At 42.8% G+C, this 18,387-nt stretch overlaps 2 protein-coding genes across 4 annotated transcripts in view; both read left to right on the forward strand.

Annotated features, from left to right (window-relative positions):
* LOC118370887 (enhancer of mRNA-decapping protein 3-like) overlaps nucleotides 1-13,745 on the forward strand; it is a 29,547-nt gene extending 15,802 nt beyond the window's left edge. For both annotated transcript variants that reach the window (XM_035756110.2, XM_052462618.1), the window contains exons 5-7: nucleotides 4,889-5,042; nucleotides 9,084-9,301; nucleotides 10,306-13,745. In XM_035756110.2, coding sequence (XP_035612003.1) covers nucleotides 4,889-5,042; nucleotides 9,084-9,301; nucleotides 10,306-10,640 — 707 coding nt within the window. In that variant the 3' untranslated portion in view covers nucleotides 10,641-13,745. The remainder of the gene's footprint in view (nucleotides 1-4,888; nucleotides 5,043-9,083; nucleotides 9,302-10,305) is intronic.
* A 482-nt stretch (nucleotides 13,746-14,227) lies between these two features.
* Nucleotides 14,228-18,387, forward strand: part of LOC118370888 (tyrosine-protein kinase CSK-like) — a 45,897-nt gene continuing 41,737 nt past the window's right edge. The window contains exon 1 of one of the 2 annotated variants that reach the window (XM_035756112.2): nucleotides 14,228-14,453. The gene's annotated coding sequence lies outside the window, so the exon portion shown is untranslated. Of the gene's footprint in view, nucleotides 14,454-14,683; nucleotides 14,833-18,387 lie in introns of those variants that run through there. The other variant, XM_035756113.2, reaches the window with a different exon arrangement.

The raw sequence follows: 18,387 nt of genomic DNA on the forward strand, positions 1-18,387 counted from the left end.
GCAAGGAGTCAATATGTCAGGTAGTCCTGAGGCATGGTCCTAGGGCTCAGGTCCTCCGAGAGAGAGAAATAAAGAGAGAATCATAGAATGCATTCTGTGCACCCATGGAGATAGGAGTGTTGTGCTTCTGTTGCCAGCTGACTAAATACTCCCAGACAAAGACACTACACTGATACACCTCACTGGATAACTTAAATCACTACATGAAATGACTCACTACATGAATGTGAGCCCTAGTCTCAAATAGCCGCTACACTACAGTACATACTGTACCGACATACAGGTATGTGAAATGTGCAACAGTTCTTAGAAAGGGTTATGTAAGTAGCCTAACATGGACGCCAGCCAGAGTTATCAGGGCGACAGCAGTGCGGTGACTATGATGACAATGCGGGCCAGGCGGCCATTAAAAGCCTTGTCCCTGGTGCTGAGAACTGGGAGCTGAATGTGGACGCTTTTCTCTTTTTACCGAACGGGCTGGGCAGGTCTGCTACCTGCCTGAATGCTGTCATGCTAAGCCCCATCCTCTGTACCTTGTAATTATCAGACCGCTCTGAGCTTTACATAAACAGCACCTCTCATAGTCACACACAGGTTACCACTCAAATGGCACCCTATTCCCTATATAGTGCACTACTTTTGCTAAGGGCCCATAGGAATAGGGTGCCATTTGGGATGCAACCACACTACATGTGGAACAAACCCTTACCCTACTCCTGGCTGCTCTCACCTGAATCCATTCCTATCCACTAAATATTTAAATCAACAGCAGAAAAGGGGCTAGGAAAACAAATGTTTGGCGTTGGGATAACATATTGTCTGTCTGCTGTCCTTTGCTAATTGCTATGTGTGTTAAACCACTCCTCATCTACACGTTGGCACCTTAATTGGGGAAGACGGGCACGTGGTAATGGCTGGAATGGAAAAAGTGGAAAGGTATCAACAACATCAAACACATTCAGGTTGCTCCGTTCCAGCCATTATTATGAGCCTTCCTCCCCTCAGCAGCCTCCACTGCTACACATGTACTCAAATCTCTTCACTGTAAACATACTAATGCCACAGAACAAATCAAATCACTGCCCTGTTAACTACCTTTGATGGAGAGAGTGACAGGAGAGGGCGTGAGAGCTGAGGAAAAGTGTTATTCACAGCTATTGATTCCCTTGGTCTGGTGGCATGAGAACATTTTTGTGCTCCCTCATTCAATCTTGTCTCATCGTTGCAACTCCCCAACAGGCTCGGGAGATGCGAAGGTCGAGTCGTGCGTCCTCCGAAACATGACACGCCAAACCGCGCAGCCAGGGATGCAGTGCCGTAGACCGCTGCACCACTCGGGAGGTCCTCAAATGGAACTTTCTAATCAATTGACCTGCATTACTCATAGTTATGAGGGCTGAGGTTATGGAGTGTCTGGAGTGTTAGAGGCTCGCAGCCCCTTGGTACTGCAGCAGTAACAGGCTTGTAGTCTGGAGGAACCTTGTGAAACTGTGCAACCTCACTCCTTGTTCTCTCTCTCTCTCTCCCCCCTCCCTCTCTCAGCGCCAGCCCTAATAACCCATGACCCGCTTCCTGCCTGCATGTGTGTATTGATTTCAGCTTCAACTTTCTCGTTGTCATGCTTGAAGGATTGCTTCCAGCTCAGTTTATTTTACTGCCGCTGCGTGCTCCTGGCTACCCAGTTGAGCAGGTTGAGCATTGCGTGTAGTGGAGTGGGTGTGTGTGTGTGAGTGTGAGAGTACACAGGATCGGGGTGGGGGGCTGTAGCAGGGGAATTCCTTACAAACACGCATAGCTGGCAGGATGGTCAAAAAGCAATTAGATCATAGTGCAACTCCCACCTCTCCCTTTCCCTCTCCTCAGTGGCAGGTTGCATGACAAGGAGCAGTTAACTTTGCTGTGTGCTTATCGCTCACGTGATTGTCCGAGGAACGGTGCAGTAGAGTAGACTGGGTTTCTCCCACCCAACTGTAACATATTACCTGTCCTTGTACTGGAACAGTGGGAGGGATGTGGAGATACGGAGAGGGAAGAGATAAGGTTCATTTCTCCCAGGCACGACATCCGTCTATCTGCTGTTTGCGGGTGTGTGTTTTCTTGCATGTCACACTGCATGTGTTCTGCCTTGAGTGATATGCCTGTGTGTTTCTGATAGCTGCATACGTGCCTGCATGCACATAATACATGAGGGAGGCCACGCTGAGCACTCAAATGCCAGGCCAGCGCTTTGGAACAGGCCGTTAAGGTCTTACCTGCTTCACTATCAAAGGGATATTGAGCCGTGCAGCCCCTCCAGCTAGTGTTCCTCTCGAGACTAATGTGCCATGGGCTATAGGTAGAGATTAGCACAGGGCTCTTTTAAAGCTACCAGAATAATGACATGGTTGTGGTAGTATCTAGGAACCATGTTCCCTGGGCTGGTCTTTCCTAGATATCCTCTACTGTGTTGACACACAGACCTGAGTAGTAGAGAGATAGATATACAGTTGAAGTCGGAAGTTTACATACACTTACATTGGAGTCATTAAAACTTGTTTTTCAACCACTCCACAAATTTATTGTGAACAAACTGTAGTTTTGGCAAGCCATTTAGGACATCTACTTTGTGCATGACACAAGTAATTTTTCGAACAATTGTTTACAGACAGATTATTTCATTTATAATTCACTGTATCACAATTCCAGTGGGTCAGAAGTTTACATACACTAAGTTGATTGTGCTTGTAAACAGCTTGGAAAATTCCAGAAAATGATGTCACGGCTTTAGAAGTTTCTAACAGGCTAATTGACATAATTTGAGTCAGTTGGAGGTGTACCTGTGGATGTATTTCAAGGCCTACCTTCAAACTCAGTGCCTCTTTGCTTGACATCATGGGAAAATCAAATGAAATCAGCCAAGACCACAGAAAAAAATTGTAGACCTCCACAAGTCCGGTTCATCCTTGGGAGCAATTTCCAAATGCCTGAAGGTACCACGTTCATCTGTACAAACAATAGTACGCAAGTATAAACACCATGGGACCACGCAGCCATCATACCGCTCAGGAAGGAGACGCTCCCATGCACGGGTGGGAGCATCATGTTGTGGGGGTGCCTTGCTGAACGAGGGACTGGTGCACTTCACAAAATAGATGGTGTCATGAAGAAGGAAAATTATGTGGATATATTGAAGCAACAACTCAAGACATCAGTCAGGAAGTTAACGCTTGATCGCAAATGGGTCTTCCAAATGGACACTGACCCCACGCATACTTCCAAAGTTGTGGCAAAATGGCTGAAGGACAACAAAGTCAAGGTATTGGAGTGGCCATCACAAAGCCCTGACCTCAATCCCATAGAACATTTGTGGGCAGAACTGAAAAAGCATGTGCGAGCAAGGAGGCCTACAAACCTGACTCAGTTACACCAACTCTGTCAGGAGGAATGGGCCAAAATTCACCCAACTTATTGTGGGAAGCTTGAGGAAGGCTACCTGAAACGTTTGACACAAGTTAAACAATTTAAAGGCAATGCTACCAAATACTAATTGAGTGTATGTAAAATTCTGACCCACTGGGAATGTGGTGAAAGAAGTAAAAGCTGAAATAAATCATTCTCTCTACTATTATTCTGACATTTCACATTCTTAAAATAAAGTGGTGATCCTAAATGACATGAGACAGGGTGTTTTTACTAGAATTAAATGTCAGGAATTGTGAGAAACTGAGTTTAAATGTATTTGGCTAAGGTGTATGTAAACTTCCGACTTCAACTGTATATACATACATACACACACACACAGTGCATTCGGAAAGTATTCAAACCCCTTGATTTTCCCCCCACATTTTGTTACGTTACAGCTTTATTCTAAAACTGATTAAATATTTTTTCCCCCTCATCACTCTACACACAATATCCCACAATGACAAAGCAAAAACTGTTTTTTAGAAATATTTTCTAATTCATAGTGTTTATCTCCATCAATTATTCTACAATGTAGAAAATAGTAAAAATAAAGAAAAACCTTGAATGTGTGGGTGGTCCTGGAACTGAGTATTCACTCAAGAAGTCAAGCTGCAACACTCCCACACACACTAGCCATCTTTATTGGCACATGGGTGTACCAACCAGTACACCTTAACCACCTGTTATCAATTTTCCCCTTTGTCATGGTACCCTTATGTTTTGGTGGAGTCCTATGTGAGGTGTGGTGGTAGTGTGTGTGGGCCCGGGGGGCTGCCGCCGGTGTCTTTCTCAGCCCAAAGCTCTGGTTATGGGGATGCTGAGGGAGCTCAGCAGGGATGAGCTGGAGCGTGTGAACCCAGCCCCTCCAGAAGACCGCAGGGGATAGCTAGGAGAGGCAGTTCAGTTCGCATCCTCATGTTTGGCAGCTCTTTACAAAATATGACACTCTCTTTGTTGTTGCGTCAGACAACAGTGACAAATGAGAGGGGAAGAAGGGAATCTTCCTTCCGTGATTGGAAAGAGATCAGGTCAAGGAAAGAAGCTTTCCCAAGGGAACTGGCTCCTCACGTGAGGGGATATTCTGCTTATTCATGAACTCCTTCTCCTTGAGGAGTTCCTGTGTGTGTGTGTGTGTGTGTGTGTGTGTGTGTGTGTGTGTGTGTGTGTGTGTGTGTGTGTGTGTTTGTCCTCATCGTGAAAGTTCATGCTGTTGGTGAATTAGGCCTTGTAGTTCCTTTTGATAATGTCTAGTCACACTGATTATGAGGATTCTATACAGTTCTATTTTTAGTACCATTTCCATATATTTTTGGGGGAAATATGGATTTAAAAAAAAAAATCCAATCTCTACTCTTCTCATAGCTACATATATTATTATCTGGCACAATAACAACTAATACATGTTTATTTTCCCCTGTTGTCTCTCTCGCTCCTCTGACTGTAGACACTGGCCTGGTTGTCCCCAGTGTGTCCTACGAGCTTCACAAGTGTCTTCTGGCCTCAGCGGAGCGGCATGGCCTGTCTCTGGAGCGGCGGCTGGAGATGACTGGTGTGTGTGCCAGCCAGATGGCCCTCACTCTTCTGGGGGGCCCCAACCGGTGAGTGGCTGGGTGGGCTTCCTCTACTGGGGTAACATCACATGCAACAGGCTTCATTGATACCAGAGTTGTGTTCAATAGGCACGAAGCTAAAGAAAACGGTTTGAAATGGGGAGGTACTACAATATCTGAACTTGCCCGATAAGAAGTGTTCGTTTTGTTTTCAGTTCCAAGGTGTTTTGCTACGGTGTGCCCTAATGAACACGACCCAGGGTCAGACATATTGGCAGTCCTCAGAAGAAGCAGTCCTCCATAGGAATGAATGGAGCTTTTTCAAAAGCTTGAGTTAGTTGCTAGTGGTCATACAATGTGATGCAATATTGCACCTTTAGCCTGCCTGAAGGAGAAAAGGGAAAATGATAGAGCCCGGGCCAAGACGAGAGTAAACCTTGGATTTGCGTTCACTCAGTGGAGAGAACAATGAGAGTTGAAGGGATTCAAAACTGACACAGTTTGCATTTTTTCTGCTTAAAATGTAAGACATTGTTAGGTAGATAATACATCTTTGTAGATATAAAGTGAAATGATGGTTTTGATATTTAGTTGTAAATATGTATGCAAGTGTTTATTTTGGTTTGCTTGTTTTGATTGTTGTCAAGCCACACATACCAATAGTTTGTATTAGCTTGTGCAGCTTATTTGCTGACTTTGACATTGCTGTTTTTATTTTATTTGTATATAAAATTTAGCTTCACTAGTAAGTCCTAACTAGCTACCTAATTTATGTGTATGACGTCACTTGACCTTGTGTTATATTTCTGTGGTCTGAAAGTCACGCTGTGATATTAGCTAGCTAGCTATTTCACATACTACTCTACTGGCAAGGAATAGCCATGATCATAAAGTTCATTTGAAATACACACGATGAGACGGTTTGTTTGATCTGAAGGGTCTAGTTTTAGAACCTGTCATGTCGTCGGCTGGATTTTCCAAGATTCACTGACGAAACGGTGTCAACTGCACGTCTCTTCTTCTTGATCTGAATGCCCAGTCTTTAGTCAGGTGTTGTACAACACAACATTCTAAAACTAGCTAGTTTTGTCTCCTGTTGGCTGTTGTATCTGAACTGGACTTCATTGCTTGACGTCAAAGCTCTCAAAAATATATTTGAACCTGAAATATAATTTCAGTAATGAAAGGAATACATCGACATCAACACCTAGCAAGCCTGTTTCCAGACCCACCATTGTTGAGTAGTGGAGCAGAATCAGATCGGTAAGCATAGGCTTTAGCAAAATATTTTTGACCATGTCTGTTCCATCATTTTGTTTCCCCTAGCTTGCTAAGAACAGTAATAACAAAGTAACATATTTTAATGCTATGCATCTATCTAGCTAAGCTGTTTAGGAAAATGAACTGCACAGGATTTACTTTGATTATTGATGATATTCTAGCCCAACATTATACTACAGCATAGAGATGTTACTATGTTATTCCCCGTTTGAGCTGTCTGGCTGAGATGTGTATATTTTGGGCTGTCTATTTACATGTATTGAGTGTATAAGACTGTAACATGACATTATATGAAATGACTGGAAACATTAAGTCCTCATTCTGTCTAATAGCCTACTTCTCCAATTAATGTTTTTACTCTGAATATCTAAGCTTGATAGTTTTCAAAGGCAATTCTTTCATAGTTGTCAAATGGTAAAACTCAAACACGAAGTACCAGTGTACAGAGGCCGCTCAGTACAAAAGTGCACAGATGAAGCGGATGCTAAGCTACAGGACTGTTTCGCCAGCACTGTGGACTGGAATAGGTTCCGGGACTCATCTGATGACATTGAGGAGTTTACCACATCAGTCACCGGCTTCATTAAGTGCATTGATGATGTCGTCCCCACAGTGACTGTACGTACATATCCCAGCTAGGAGCCAAGGATTACAGGCAACATCCGCACTGAGCTAAAGGCTAGAGCTGCCGCTTTCCAGGAGCTGTACACTAACCCTGAAGTTTATAAGAAATCCCTCTATGCCCTCTGGCGAATCATCAAACAGGCAAATTGTCAATACAGGACGAAGATCGAATCCTACAACACCGACTGTGACGCTCTTGGATGTGGCAGGTCTTGCAAAAAAAACTTTTAAGCAGGAAGCAGGAGGATAGAGTTATGGTCTGATTTGTGGTCCTTCTGTGGCTCAGTTGGTAGAGCATGGCGCTTGTAACGCCAGGGTAGTGGGTTCGATTCCCGGGACCACCCATACGTAGAATGTATGCACACATGACTGTAAGTCGCTTTGGATAAAAGCGTCAGCTAAATGGCATATATATTTGCTGAAGGGAGGGCGGGGGAGGGCATTGTATGTTTTTGTGTGTGGAGTAAAGATGATCTAGAGTTTTGTAGCCTGTAGTTGCACGCTTCAGTTCTGTACTGATGGTAATGAAAATCCATAGACAAAATACTCACCAAATATTATTCTACCATTCAGCTAAAGGAGACTCTACAATAACAAGTCTTGAAGGTAGAGTGTGTACACATTGAAAACTGCACAGGACTACAGCCCAGATGTTCAGAGAGCAGTGTTGAGAACACTGGGCTCTCGATTGGGGCTACAAAGGGGAATGGTACTGAGATCAGATGATCCAAGACTCACTGAAGTGCCACCACCAACAACGGATGACCTGCTACAACTTCGAGGAAACGTCGACATGCGACACAGGATGCAGTTAGCACAGCTTTGAGCAGTGAAGGACCTGAGCTATCCATTTAGTCCGAATGGGTCATTCCCGGGAAGTATGAAGACCTATGGAGTACTCAGAAATGTTGTTGAAAGAGTTGGGCCTACAACCCAACATATATAAATAAGGGATGTTTGTGTGGGCAACAATAAACTTGTGTGAGAAACAATATTTGTGCATTCTTTATCTAGCAAATTGGCTAGATACATTTTTGAAATTGTTTTAGAATTATTATTAACTTCTGTTTTCCTGGATATTCAAAAGTGTGGGGTCGCTTAGAAATGTCATTGTTTTGGAAAGAAAAGCACATTTTTTTGTCCATTGAAATAACATCAAATTGATCAGAAATACAGTGTAGACATTGTTAATGTTGTAGATTTTTTATGGAATACTACATTGGCGTACAGAGGCCCATTATCAGCAACCATCACTCCTGTGTTAGCTAATCCAAGTTTATAATTTTAAAAGGCTAATTGATCATTAGAAAACCCTTTTGCAATGACGTTAGCACAGCTGAAAACTGTTGTTCTGATTTAAAGAAGCAATAAAACTAGCCACCTTTAGACTAGTTGAGTACCCAAAGCAAAAATAGTACCCTCAAAACACCAGTCTCAACATCAACAGTGAAGAGGCGACTCGGGGATGCTGGCCTTCTAGGCAGAGTTGCAAAGACATTACATTTTTTTGAACTTACAATGGTTGGGGAGCACCAAACTGGAAGCGTGGTGGCTTCAAAACAGTACCCCCCTGTTTTTCATCTAGTGTATTTACAAATCATTCTCCCTGTTAAGTCAAGAATGTCCGACAGGCTGTGAAGCTTCCATTTCCCCTCTGCTTTAGGCTTTTCTCTTTATGCGTGTGAATGAGTCAATGCAAACTCCATATTCATGATGAATAGACAGTGGCTTTAGCAGTTAATCATGACAGAAAGCCAATACTTTGCATGGAAAGGTGTAGCAGCCTATTGAAAGCGTGAGGTGTTTATGGTCGACATAGGACACAATGCTCCACTGACCTTGATTACAATGATTGCAGATAAAGGCTTCCTCTGGTTTTTATGCTGTAGTTGAAGAGTTGTGTTTTTATAAGAAAGGGAAACCCTTGCACAACAGCCAGTTTATTACCCATGCACGCCTGAGGTGATGATAATGCTCCTTTGTTTGCAGTGTGTGGAAACTGCAGATCATGATGTTCAGATCAGTCATGATTGTATTCTGCACAATTAATTATCTCAATGAGGACAAAGTTTGTCTAATCCACCAGCAATCGCATATCCCAGGCCTTGGCTTGTACTATTTGTATTGATAAGAAATCAAAATAAGACAACAAACAAATCACATATGTCTCTTGGATGTCCCCAGGCTGACACCTAAGAATAATCACCAGCGTCCCACGGTGGCCCTGCTGTGTGGCCCCCATGTCCAGGGGGCCCAGGGCATCAGCTGTGGACGGCACCTGGCCAACCACGAGGTGGAGGTCATCCTCTTCCTTCCCAACTTCGTCAAGATGCAGGAGTCCATCACCAACGAGCTCGCCCTCTACAGCAAGACCAGCGGCAAGCAGGTGGCCAGCATCAACGGTACCGACTTATCCTGACTAACAGATTTGTTCTCTGTTCACAGATATTATCAGCTTTTGAAATCATTAGATGTGATGAGACTGTAGATGGAAAGGTAAATGGATTGTAGATAGTGAGGATGGTGAATCCACTTCCTGGTAGTGTGTTCTTTTGTTAGCATGAGCTGTATAAAAATAACATTGTTTTCTAATCTAGAGTAGACACTTTCCTCTGTATACTGAACAAAAATATAAATACAACATGCAACAATTTAAAAGATTTTTCAGTTTATATAAGTAAATCAGTTCATTGAAATAACTTCATAAGGCCCTAATCTATGGATTTCATTTGAAAAAATGCTGTTGTGTTCGTTGTCCGTAGCTTATGTCTGCCCATATCAAAAGCCCACCGCCACCATGAGGCATTCTGTTTACAACGTTGACATCAGCAAACCACTCGTCCACATGCCAGATTCTTTAAAACATATTTTAGGCAGTTTATAGTAGAGAGATTAACATTACATTCTCTGTTAACAGCTCTGGTGGACATTCCTGCAGTGAGCATACCAATTGCACATTCCCTCAACTTGACATCTGGCATTGTGTTGTGTGACAACATTTTAGTAGCCTTTTATTGTCCCCAGCACAAGGTGCAGCTGTGTAATGATCATGCTGTTTAATAAGCTTCTTGATATGCCACACCTGTCAGGTGGATGGATTTTCTTGGCAAAGGAGAAATGCAATCTAACGGGGATGTAAACAAATTTGAGATAAATAAGCTTTTTTTGCGTATGGAACATTTCTGGGATCTTTTATTTCAGATCATGAAACGTGGGACCAACACTTTACATGTTGCATTTATATTTCCATTCAGTATAGTTAGGCACAATTAGCAAAAAACTCATCTGTGCTGCTTGTCTGCTTTTAACAGCGGTACACTGAAACGATGTTGCCCTCTGCTGGAGGTCTAGCTACTCAGAAGCGTTCAGTTCAAACCCTGATCTCTGTCCCTCTCTCTCCTCCCAGACCTGCCGGTCAGCCCAGTGGACCTGGTCATCAACTGTCTGGACTGCCATGAGAATGGCTTCCTGAGGGACAAGGCCTGGTACCTGGCGGCTGCGGACTGGGCCAACCAGAACAGGGCTCCGGTGCTCAGCATTGACCCTCCAGTGAGTGGCAAGAAGCAGGCCGTGGAGGCCAAGTGGACCCTGTCTTTGGGCCTGCCCCTGCCTCTGGATGGTGGGGAGGCTAGGGTCTACCTGTGTGACATTGGGGTTCCGAAGCAGGTGTTCCAGGAAGTGGGCATCAACTACCATTCACCCTTCGGCTGCAAATTCGTTATTCCTTTACACTCTACATAGCAGGACCTGCCACAACCTACCAGCGCTGGCTGTGCACAGGATTGTGTTGTCATTCTAGTGAAATACAGAAGGCCTTCTTAGAGGGTGATGTGTATAGTTACTGAAAAAAGGTTGTGGGGGGATTTCAGAATTGGCACTTAATTGTATTGCTGGTTGGTATATGTTTTTCCTTTGCTCCCGGTTGACCCCTGTGAGTGTATTGCGTGCCACGGGAGAAGGGTAAGCTCCAAGAGGAGGGCTTCCTGTCCCGTTGGGCTTTGTGATAAGGGCTATGTGTGTGCATTGCCCTCTATCAGCCAGTCTTGAGTATGTTATGTTTACAGAGAGCTGACTAACCACTATGAGTCAGTCTCTATCTATGAACCCTGACCGTGTGACCAGCCATGGGCCTGAGACATACTTCCTGTTTCCTACTGTAGATTGTGTGGACTGGAGACCACAGGACCTGGCTGACCCAGTGCCCCACAGCAGAGCTCAATTTCTCTCACCTCTCTGGGAAAAGCCCTATGATCTGAATTGGAGATATTTATTTGAAATGCCCTTATTCTCACTAAATTCAATTGGTATGTTTTTCTTAAATGCCACTTTTTGGTCAACATTGGTTGTAGCGAATTGCAATTGAAATGTGTATTTAGCTAGCCCTGGTATCAACTCGGAACAAACACATTTGTTTGTCCTCTTTTCTTTATCTAAAGAAAATGTTTAAGAATTGGTCTGTTTTTGATAAATAGGGAAGATGTTTTGGATTTGTTTGAATGCATATATTTTCTAAAGCTGCATCTCTACTATATTTTTAACAACACTGCAATGAAAGATGTAAAGTGGTGCTCAACACTTTTGTTTCAGTGTATTTGTGTTATCGTACAAACAAATAGTTTCTCCGTCTTTTACACTTCTCATATGAAATCATATCTGTTTAACACCTGTCAGATAAGGCCACATACAGTCTTATAATAGTTTACAAGGGTATGCATATTTATCTGTTAAGTAGCTATACACAGTAGAAAGGTACACATGCTCTACCTCTGCTGCCGTGACTGTTCTTGCTTCAGGTTTTGTAAACATGTAATTTGCTAAGCAGTACCATTTAGTTTACACTTAGTATTACAGCATTTGTCAAGAAAAAAAAATGTAAAGATAGTTTTCCTAGTAGTAGCCATTGTACCATTTAATTCACTTTCTGATAGGATTGGGTTTGCATTTAATTTGTATAGGCAATATGCCATTTAAATTCCGAACACAAGCCTTGGATGTGCAGCGAAACAGATGGGCCACGATAGATAAGACTGATATTTTTTTTTTTTGCAATCATTTTGAAAGAGGATCTTCAAATGCGCTTGAGCCAGACTCGGATTTGTGTGAGACGTTCTGTGGTTGTGTAAACAGATCTGTAATTACAGACCTGTTCGGTCACATACTGGCCAGGATGTCTGAATTATGTTTGCAAACGATTAGCGATTTTTGCAAACACTCGGTGCATTTTAGTATGGTCTTAGTATGGAGTGCAGACATTGTGTTTTAGGGAGCTTTTGTGAATGGGTTAGATTTAGGTTTGGCTCCAAGGGCATTGAGGCTGACTGCTTTCTTAAACTGTATTTCATTATTTTCTTATTATTCTAAATCCAATTATTGGTGTTTGCACATGTTTATTTTCATGGGTAGTCGATGAGGTTTGATCTGGATTGATTGGGTTACAACTTTGCAAACATTCATATGACTTGGAAGTACTGTCTTGTCTGTGTATCTGCTCTACATTTCCAAACGACTAAATCAGGCTATTGTTAATAGTGCATACAGTGAATCAATGGCATCTGTTGCCAATTGTGTTCTAGCTGGTAGGACTATGAGTTTATTTGTTTTTGTTTATCTCTGATAATGTTGCTCAATAATGCTGTGTTGCTCAACAATGTCACGCAATGAGCTTTCTCACGTATTACAAGTGTATGTAGCCTGTTTTTGTAAATGTATGCCATCTCACTGCAGGTGCCAACTACAGATACTTGCAGTATCTACATAACATGTTATGATGTGAGAATAAAACAACACAATGTATCTTTATAAAGCATCCAAAACACGTATTTTAGCTTAGTAGTTGGGCTCCTTGAGGCTGCTGCTGTTGTCAGCTTTGAGAGGAATGCCTGTTCCTGCATGTGATGTCAGAGACCTATGGATGCTGAGGTGAGAAGTCTTACAGGAGATTTTTTTTGTCATCTAAAACTGCTACTTTCAGAAATATTTCCATGGGAAATGATGATCTTGTATTGTGACACTCCAGCCCAGACAGATTTATTTTTAAGTGATTTATGGTCATATTGTTACAAAACATTTGCCAGAAAACAGGCCATGTTTTCGCACAGCTAATTACATTCATTTTCTTAAGGACTTACAGTAATCGTTTTTGGGAAGTGTCCTCGTGGTAGCTCGCAATGGGATAGTGGCTAATCTCATATGATGTCATGATGGAGGAACTAAACCACTTTTGTTTGATCATATCATTACAGATTTAATCAGGATTTTGTTTACTTTAGTTTATTTTTTGAGGAATTGGTGTGTAAACTGGAATAATAAACGTTATCCTTTATCATAAAGGAATTTCAGCAAGGCAGATGAAGCATGTGACACCACAAGTATTTGTAATGGTGTGCAGATCTGGTCCAAGTTGACACTGTTCTGTATACTGAGATCAAGCTTGAGAATTAATGACTGATAAACATTAAATGTGACACTGCATAGAAAATATTCAATTTTTTAAAGGGCTTCATTTTTTCAACACACTTCCATTTCAATTTCTGTTGACCTGTTGTTGTAATAAAGACCACTTCATCCATTTTTATATTGAAAATACAGGGGGCCAAAATGTGCCACATGCACTACTTTTGTAGGAATCTTGAGAGCACACTATTTTATTTGTTATGCCTATCCCACAGACCACAACTACAATTTTGTTTTTTTTTTGGGGGGGGCGTTTGTTACAAGATCACGTGTGGGAGTGTGTATAGTAATTGTTAAAGTTCTCCAATTCACACTTTTTATGAAGCTGCAGCAAATGTATTGTGTTTTAGTTTATTAAATGGACATGTGGCTACTCTTCATGTTTGTGCCAGATTTGTGTTCACATATTATTTGTATGGTGGGGTACTGAGGATGCATTTTCACAGGTTGTCCACCAGATGGTTCTAAGTAGCCACAACCTGAGGAAGCTACAATATAACCTGTGCTGTGCTGGGATGATGTCAAAAGTTTGCCTCCGTTTCTCTTTTTACATTTTTAATTAAGCTTAGTGCTGGCAGCTTTGAGATGAATGCATGCAAATGTGGTGAAAATCATCAGAATTGAAACTACCTTGGAGAACATTTAACAAGATCAGGCATTTCATTCAAATGGTAAAAAAAATAAAGAGTTAATGATGTATCAGTAGTGAAGGACCATACCATAAGGTATTCTTCTCTCGATATCTGTTTCCTGCAAACTGCAACTTGGCCGCATTTTGTTAGGGAGATATTTTTTGCTTCCACATCACTGGTTTGACCACAAGGTTGTACTCACAGCTCACACGTCTTCAGTCAGCTGAAATTCCCGTGTGTGTTGCTGCCAATAAACTAGCGCATGCGTACTGCTGCTGGTTGGAAGGAGGGGGAGGCCATCCATTTCATTTACTAGGCCTGTGCGAACTCCGCATAGAGCGAGCGTCCAATTGGGATATTCTTCTTTTTACGGTAGACAAACTGGATGCTCGAAATAACAGACATCATCTTCATGGCCTGCCGCGTTAAGTTGTAAATACATCTGGTCAACATAAAGCGATCTCTTACGGTGAGTTGTTGTACACTCAAGCAGTGTCTCTAGCGCCGTGTTGCAGCACACCATCTCAGCACAGGAAAGCTTGAGAATATTTTGAAATATTAGGCGGTTTTGTATTTTTGAACTGAGTTTCTTACCGCCGGTACAGCTACATCTATTAGATGTAATGTCAAGATGTTTTGAATTGTCCAACTGCTCCACCCATTTAACCGGTGCTATTAGCTAGCTACATTATTAGCGACCTCCGAGTTCCTTCGATCAGTCACATTGACTGACTGGTGCCGCGGCCAGGAGGGTCCGCCAATTGATGGAACCAAATGGTTATTTGACGGGTAGTTTGTGTTGTGGCCGCTGACAGCTCAGCAAAAACGACAAGGAAAACAGGAAGTGGGTATGTTATTGTCTGCAAGGAAAAATGTGTCACTGCATGCCTGAATTGTATTGTTAATCGCCTGGCCTCGTGCACAACTCAGTGTAGTTACACTGTTGTGAGTGAATATGGTTCTGTGTTCCATACTAATATCTGACAATTTGTGATTTGTTCATTGTTGTGATTTAGGTTTATTGAGGATGTTGTCATAATCAATCCTCTGTCAACACGTTTTCTAACATTGTTGTCCCTATCATTACAAATGTTGCAATGTAACCCCATGTTATCGCGTGCTGTGGCATGCCTGTCTGAAACCATGTAGCCTCAACTCATTGTTGCCACACTTAGCTACATACAACCTTGTCTTTGTTATTATGAGCCATAGCGGTAATCAGAAGCTCGAGCAGTTGGTTATGTTCAGTTGTTTTGGTTGTCTCTTCTTCTGGTATTAGTTAGGCTGTAAGCTTACATGCATTGGAAGTATACTATTGTCAATGTGACAGAGCACCATACTATTGTTGTACTTGGCATGATGTGCTGTCAGTTAGGTTTAAAGATACTGGTGTCAAAGGCCTATAATGAATGCAGTGTGAAATATTTTGTTTTACTTTTCAGGGGTTGTGGATGGTAACATGTCACATGAACAATTTGGGCATCATAGAGGAGTAATGAACTAAATCACTTCTCTGCCAAACAAATGCCACGTCTTCACTATATGGTTATTAAGTGCAAAGTGTAATGTAGCAGATACTGTAGCTTTGGGTTTTCCATTAGAGAAAAATCTGTAATCAAGATGGTGGGAGGAGTTGATCCTGCCTTTCATTATCCCCCGAGGTATCTGGAAACCAGACTGCAACATGTTTGGGCTCTGTTGTCTGAGCTGGGCCTTCTGCTGCCTTGTTGGGTTGTCCACCTGGCACATGGAGGCTGAGTGAGTGGTTGCGTCCCAATTATCCCAAAGTGTGCTCTTGTGCACTCAAGGTAAGTGAGCAAGTATGCACTTAGGGCATAAGGGTAGGCTATAGAATTGGTATGCAGTAATTGAAGACGGCTGTTCTCATCTCTATCTGTAAAGGCAAAGCAGACCATCTACTAATACCCTGATGACGGCAGTTGTCAAAAGGCACTGTTTAAGAAGTTTGCAAGCAAACTTCCATTTTGTTACCAAGAGTTGCTGAATAGATAGGTTAGCTGACAACGTCATGAGTTCTTCCATGGGGCAGGACTCGGCGTGTTGTGATTCTGGATGGCCAGATTGTCATTCTTGCAAGCAAACTACCATTTGGGAATTATAAGTGGCTCATTTGAAGACTTATTGATACCATGTCTTGTTTTGAGGTGTTTTAAATAATTTTATGTCAGTGCTAATATGTGCTAATATGGTTGAAATTCGTTATTTTATTAACCTTGGACACAATATACACGATGTCCACAGTCTAAGCCAACCCTGTCTGTTTTGCACACTCCTCGGTTTTGTTCCAAAACAACCAACCCGTCTATCTTTCGCTTTGCTCCAGTATTCATGCACCATGGTTATCTAGTGAGATAGCGACAGACCCCATCTACTGAGGCAGAACCATGCAGGTACGGAATGCATGACCACACCAAACCATCAATACACCTTCCTCTGCTCTTTGTTAATAGCTCACACTGCAGTATTGATCGACTGAGGGATTGATTGACTGACGGTAGATTGCATTAGCCACTGAGCATGGCAGGCTGAAGAAGACGAGGGGTCAGCTGGAGCTAATTTCTGCTCTCCCTTGTCTCTATGAAGTATTTAGTATCTCAGAGCTCAGCTTACACACTCAGCAGGAAGGGAGGTAATGGCTGCTCTTTTTGTCTGCCGTACACTCTCTCATTAGACATCTTAAGCCTGGCCAACAGGCCAAGGACCCTGACCTTTAAACAGTTGCCACTTTCTATTTCTTTCTCCTCCCAAATGTTTTTTTTTCTCTGGAATGCATGTTGGTTTTTGTTTTGTAGATTTGTGTAGTCCTCAATTGAAAGTGGCATTAAGATGATCTGGTGGGCACTAGACTAGCGTACCTAGATGTTCCTGTTTTTAATTCCCTTTTACCTCCATCATCCTCAGTCAGTTTAAGTTGGCTTGGCATAGTTGTTTTTAGAGGAGAAATGTAGTTTTGAGGTTAATGAGTTGGTTAGTTGTGTGTGTGTGTGTGTGTGTCTGAGCAGTGCCTGTGCGGGTTGTTAGGGTGTTAGGGGCCGGGAAGGAAAGAAATTGCCCCACACCCCCTGCTGTCTCGTTCAACAAGGCACATCTGGGGCATGCATTTGAGCTACATTCTGTTTCTTGAATATCTAGCAGTAAGATGGTGAGAGAACTAGCCTAGGCCTAGATGGTGTTTGTTGACATGCACCTTGACCCCTGGCTTCTTTCTGTATGTGGTGGATCATGCTAGGATCAATTTAAGTTATCCAATCAGAACCATGTCATACTAACAACATGTTTTAGTAGCACCACCATAAGTGTACTACAATGCACTATAATTATTTTCACGCAGTGCAGTAGTCAGTGTGCAGCTTTCAAAGAGGCTGGCCTTGTAGCCGTTCAGCTTCATATTATTCTATGTCATTAAAACAACCCTGGCACTGTGGTCTCTATGTAACGTGGGAGTAGAGGTGGCAGAGAGCCATATTAGCCCTGCTCTCTCTTCTCTCCCTCTAGTGCTCCTATGTCTCCTTCTCTCTGTTCAGCAGCTGTGGAAGGAAGGAGCAGTGTTGTGTTGGGGCCCACATGGAGGGCGAGACCCCTCCGGCCCTGCCTACCGCCCAGCAGAAAGGGGGCATTGTGGTGGCGGTCTGAGGCACAAACACAGTGGGCGAGCATCTCCATCTGGGCAGCGGCAGGCCAGGCAGGCTGATCCTTGAGAGGGGCATGTATTTCCTGCTACTGGGCCTGCTGGACAGCCACAGGGACCCTCACACTTCTAAGGAGAGCACAGCTGCTGGCCTGACACACACACACTGAAACCCAGTGAGAGATTCGCTCCCTGCTGAGAATCATTTTACACCAATCTGACCCAAAACCCAGATTAGAATAACTGCCTAAGGTGTTATTTGTCTAATTGAGTGTTTGCGTTGGTGTGTAAAAGCACACATCTCCTTTACTTCTATAAAAGGTCCTACACAGATTTTGGTAGAATGTGGTTGTCGTTTTAACACACTCACAGGTTTACTGACTAAGAATCACATTTACACCACTACTTTCAGTAACTGTTGCCTTCCCAGGCCAACCGCAGTGTGTGTGTCATGAGAAGGGTGACATTGTTAACTTGACAAGTCGACAGCAGCGCTGCCTGCCATGTCTGAGACCTGCTGCAACCCAAACCTTTTTTTTATCTTAGTAATTACTCTCAAGTGATGATTTAAAGACCGCACCGAGAGACATTCCACAGCTCAATATAGTAGACACAGATTTACAGGAGAGGTGATTGAAGATCAGTCACTGAATGCCATCTATCCCTTGTTGCCTTACTCTTATGTTTTCAGCCTCTTTTAGAACACAATTGCACAACCCCCTGTTGGGCGAACGGTCAGGTGGCCATGGTTAAT

This window comes from Oncorhynchus keta, chromosome 14 (assembly GCF_023373465.1).
Source record: "Oncorhynchus keta strain PuntledgeMale-10-30-2019 chromosome 14, Oket_V2, whole genome shotgun sequence".
Taxonomy (NCBI): domain Eukaryota; kingdom Metazoa; phylum Chordata; class Actinopteri; order Salmoniformes; family Salmonidae; genus Oncorhynchus; species Oncorhynchus keta.